This window comes from Cricetulus griseus, chromosome 3, assembly GCF_003668045.3.
Source record: "Cricetulus griseus strain 17A/GY chromosome 3, alternate assembly CriGri-PICRH-1.0, whole genome shotgun sequence".
Taxonomy (NCBI): domain Eukaryota; kingdom Metazoa; phylum Chordata; class Mammalia; order Rodentia; family Cricetidae; genus Cricetulus; species Cricetulus griseus.
In genome coordinates, this window is record NC_048596.1 from 60,773,967 (window position 1) to 60,778,116 (window position 4,150).

Consider the following 4,150-nt stretch of genomic DNA (forward strand, 5'->3'; position numbering starts at 1 on the left):
CCCCTGTTCACTCATTCCTGGACCTCAAGTGACCCCAGCCATACATAGCCTCTCCTTATTTCAGGGGATATGGCCTGAACCTAGAAAATCCTGGAGTTGGAGAGTGTCCCAGGCCACCACCCCAGTTTTTATTTGCTATGTCCTATAGCCAGATCTCAGAGATAGCCTTGCAGTGCCAGGATCTGACCTCCAAAGTGGACGGTGTTTGTCTGATATGTGCTGAGCTGAACTGTCAGCCCCAAGAAACAAGCCTGGATGACACAACCAATGTGAGCCAAGCTGGGATGGAGATCTGTGGCATTTGAAGGATGAGGTCTCTTCTGTACCCACGGGAATTCAGCTCAGGAGGCTGCTGGCCTCTCCCATACCTAATTCTTCTTTCTCTGCTCCCCAGGTGGAGTCGTGGCCACCATGTCTACCAAAAGCAACAGCTCAGATGTGACTGAGTTCATCCTGGTAGGATTCCCAGGCTCCCTGGGGCTCCACTTAACCCTTCTATGGCTATTCCTGCTTGCTTACATGCTGACCATCACAGAGAATCTGGTCATCGTCACAGTGATCTACACCAGTCCCTCACTGCACAAACCTATGTACCTTTTCCTCAGCAACCTGTCATTCCTAGAGGTATGGTACATCTCTGTCACAGTGCCCAAAATGCTGCTCAGCCTGGTGTCACCCAAATTCCAGCGCATCTCCTTCACAGGCTGCATGGCACAACTGTATTTCTTCTTGGCCCTGGCCTGCACCGAGTGCACGCTCTTGGGTGTGATGGCCTACGACCGCTACGTGGCTGTCTGCAACCCCCTTCGGTACCCAGCCATCATGAGCCCTGGTCTCTGCAGCCTACTGGCTGCTGGTTCCTGGTTCTCTGGCTTCACCATTTCCCTGGGGAAGGTCTTCTTTATTTCTCGCCTGGGTTACTGTGGTCCCAACATCATGAACCACTTCTTCTGCGATGTGTCCCCACTACTGAACCTTGCCTGCTCTGACATGTCAGTTGCAGAGCTCGTCGACTTCCTCCTGGCACTGCTTATCCTGTTGGGGCCACTGGTGTTAACTGTCTTCTCCTACACAGCCATCCTCAGCACTGTGCTACGCATGCCATCCGCTGGTGGCAGACAGAAGGCCTTCTCCACCTGTGCCTCGCACCTGGCGGTGGTAATCATCTTCTACTCAGCCTCCCTCTTCATCTATGCCCGGCCACGTGCCATTTACTCCTTTGACTACAACAAGCTTGTGTCAGTTGTCTACACAGTGCTCACACCCTTAATCAACCCCATCATCTACTGCCTGCGGAACCAGGAGGTCAAGCAGGCACTGCGCAAGGTGATACAGAGAGCAGCGCAGGCTCTGGGAGCCTCCTCCTAGGAAGAATCACATTTCTACAGACCTGAACCTGCTAACCAGTTCACCAGAACAGAGTTGAAAGAGCAGATATGTTGGCACACCCTCCAACCCTTCCCTGAATCCTGCTAAGGACTACACAGCCAGCTGCCACACATGGCTCCCAGGTCCCAAGCCAGGACCCTCTGAAGAGCTCTTGCCTGAACCCATGCAAAGGCTGTGCTCATGTGAGGGCTCTTTCCAACCACCCATGATCAATGCATAGCTGCAGCATCTCTCACCTGAGGAGAGCAGAACAGACCACGGCACATTGTGTTCCAGAGAAAGATGTCAACACACACAGATCTAGCTCCACATACCATGCAGGGATTGCAACAACCAGAAGCAGCCTAGACACACACACACACACACACACACACACACACACACACACACACACACACCTATTCCAGTGGCTTCTGTTGGGAGGTTTGTCTTCCATCAGAAGGGATCTCATGGTTGCAGAGCATAGGTAATAGGAGAGGGGAACAAACGGCTTGGGAAAGAAGATAAAGTAGGTAGACCTTGAGAGACTGAGAATACTGCTAAGCAGAGGCAGCCTGTCAGCCACCTGATGAGCACCAGCCAGCCTCCAGCTCTGCCAGAAGCCTATGGAGTAAAAACAAAGCCAGGGCAGGAAGGGGATTCAGGTCACACACCTCTGAACCCTGACAAAAGGCAGGAGTTGGGGAATGACATTCCCACGGGGGTTCAAACTCAGTATCCTGACATTCAGACCATCCCTGAAGCCTGCCACCCAACAGACTGAAGCACCTACTGCCCTGAAGGAGCTGGGCTGCCTGCTACAGGGCAGGTGTCTTCAGAGGACCCTGACCCCTGTCAGGGTCCAGCCATTAGTGTTCACGCCAGTTACAGACCTGGCTCAAGGGGCTGACCAGGGATCCCAGCACCTCAGTCTCTGTTGGAGGAGACCTTGGTCTGCTCCTCTTGGGGGCTAAGGACAGTGAGGACCCCAGACCATATCAGCCATACAGTTCCAGATTCCCACCAAATGTGCAAAGGACTCCAGGCAATGCATACCTTTTACTGCCACCATATTTCAGAGGGATCAGGGATTCTGAGGACTCATGCCATCCTCACCTCAGCCCTCAGCCCAGCTGTATGTGGGTCAGAAGTTGTGTGGACTTCTGTGGTTTTTTCTGATGATGATTCCCAGCAGTACTGGCCAAGTCAAAGAAACCTAGGAGGCCCACCTGAATTACAGACACTTGAAAGCCCTGTGTGTCACTCTCAGGACCATCACAAAGCACACAAGACAAACCAAAACTTCTGTTGGCACCTAGGTACTGTGCTCAGCTGTGTAGAACAGGCATGCAAAATGACAGCCAACTTGTAGAGCACAGAGTCACAGATACATAGAGTGTGGGCATATGAGGACAGAGTCCTCCAAGACCTGGGAAGGTGGTCTCAACTGCTCTGGAGGTGATAATGGCCTGAGGGTCTGGAGTGATGTTTGTCTATAAGAGAGATTTGAACAAGAGAAGAGGAAGGAGGAGCAAAGCCAGGCAAATTAGGAGCTGTCCCAAAGTCCTCTGCTGGTCACCACCTGGCTGGTGAAAGAACCATCTCTGTATTTACAAAAGGAGAGCCAGGGTCCTGTTCCCACATATCCAGGCACAGGCAGCTTGCCCTAAAGACTGATAAATGAATGCCTCTGCACCAAAAGTTGTAAGTACACCCTCTTCCAAATACCTGTAAACTAGTCTTCCAAATGTGCAGAGTGGAACATTTGCTGATCCAGCATTTCATTAGTGAAGTCTCAGTCCTGTCTGGGTACTGCCCAACCCCACAGAGACCAGAGAATCAGGCAGCCCACAGCCTGTCTCCAACACTGAAAGCCAGAGCCTGCTGCCTGCTTCCAGTAGGATCTTCTGAGTGCCAGTACTCTAGTTGAGAGTGTGTTCTTAGGGATGGACAGGTGTTTGTGCAGCAGTACAGGTCCACTGTCCCACAGAGGGGACAATGCTAATCCCAGAGCCAAAAGGCCTTGGGTTCATGCTGACCTACTCTCCCACTAAATACAGAGTCACCAAATCATTCTGAGCAGAGCAGGGACATGGCCAAGTTTTCATTCTAGAAAAACACAGGAGGGAGGGGAAGGGAGGTTAACTGTTGAGAGGAAGTAAAAATTAAAATCTATGAGCCATGTAGGGTAATGGACACCTTTAATTCCAACACTTAAGAGGGAGAGGCAAATGGATCTCTTAGTTCAAAGCCAGCTCTACAAATTGAGTTCCAGAATAGAAAGGGCTACACAATGAGACCTTGTTCCAACAAAGAAAAAAGAAAAGAGAATTAAGTTTTATGAATGACACGCAAAGAATCAACTCAGCAAGGGGTGGCAGGGAGACCTGGTTAGGGAGATGGTAATGCTAGCTCACTCCCTGGATGGGTCAGGGCAGGCCTGGGAAGCTAAGGGCTCCTGGAGACAAGTTATCATTCCTAACCCAGACCCACCGTGGGACTTCTCTGACTCTGTCCCGACCTACAGTTCATCAGCTACAGAGCCCCAAACAATGGTCACCAACCATCGCTGATCTCACACACACTGAAACCCCACCTGGTGCTCACAGACTCTAGTCTTCCTCAACTATTAACACCCCATACCCTGGCCCCCTCTGAGATACCCTCTTCTCTGCCCCAAACCACCACTAGATTGAAAGACCTGCTCCTCACCCGCCTATTCGCCCACACAGCATAACCACCATGTACTGTCAGGCCTCTGGATATGTCAGCATAGGATGAA

At 51.3% G+C, this 4,150-nt stretch overlaps 1 protein-coding gene across 2 annotated transcripts; it reads left to right on the plus strand.

Moving 5' to 3' along the window:
* The first annotated feature begins 411 nt into the window (after positions 1–411).
* On the plus strand, positions 412–2,778 carry LOC100762084 (olfactory receptor 226). 2 transcript variants are annotated; one of them, XM_027409219.1, is made up of 2 exons: positions 412–1,326; positions 2,764–2,778. In XM_027409219.1, the coding sequence occupies exons 1-2, from the start codon at positions 412–414 to the stop codon at positions 2,776–2,778; spliced, it is 930 nt and encodes a 309-aa protein (XP_027265020.1). The 2 variants fall into 2 exon arrangements, with proteins under 2 accessions (XP_027265020.1, XP_027265019.1); XM_027409218.1 differs by lacking the exon at positions 2,764–2,778 and having other exon boundaries at positions 412–1,368.
* The last annotated feature ends 1,372 nt before the right edge of the window (positions 2,779–4,150 follow it).

Excerpts from the sequence above, each read along its gene's own strand:
- LOC100762084 (XM_027409218.1), top strand. The coding sequence starts at position 412 with ATGTCTACCAAAAGCAACAGCTCAGATGTGACTGAGTTCATCCTGGTA.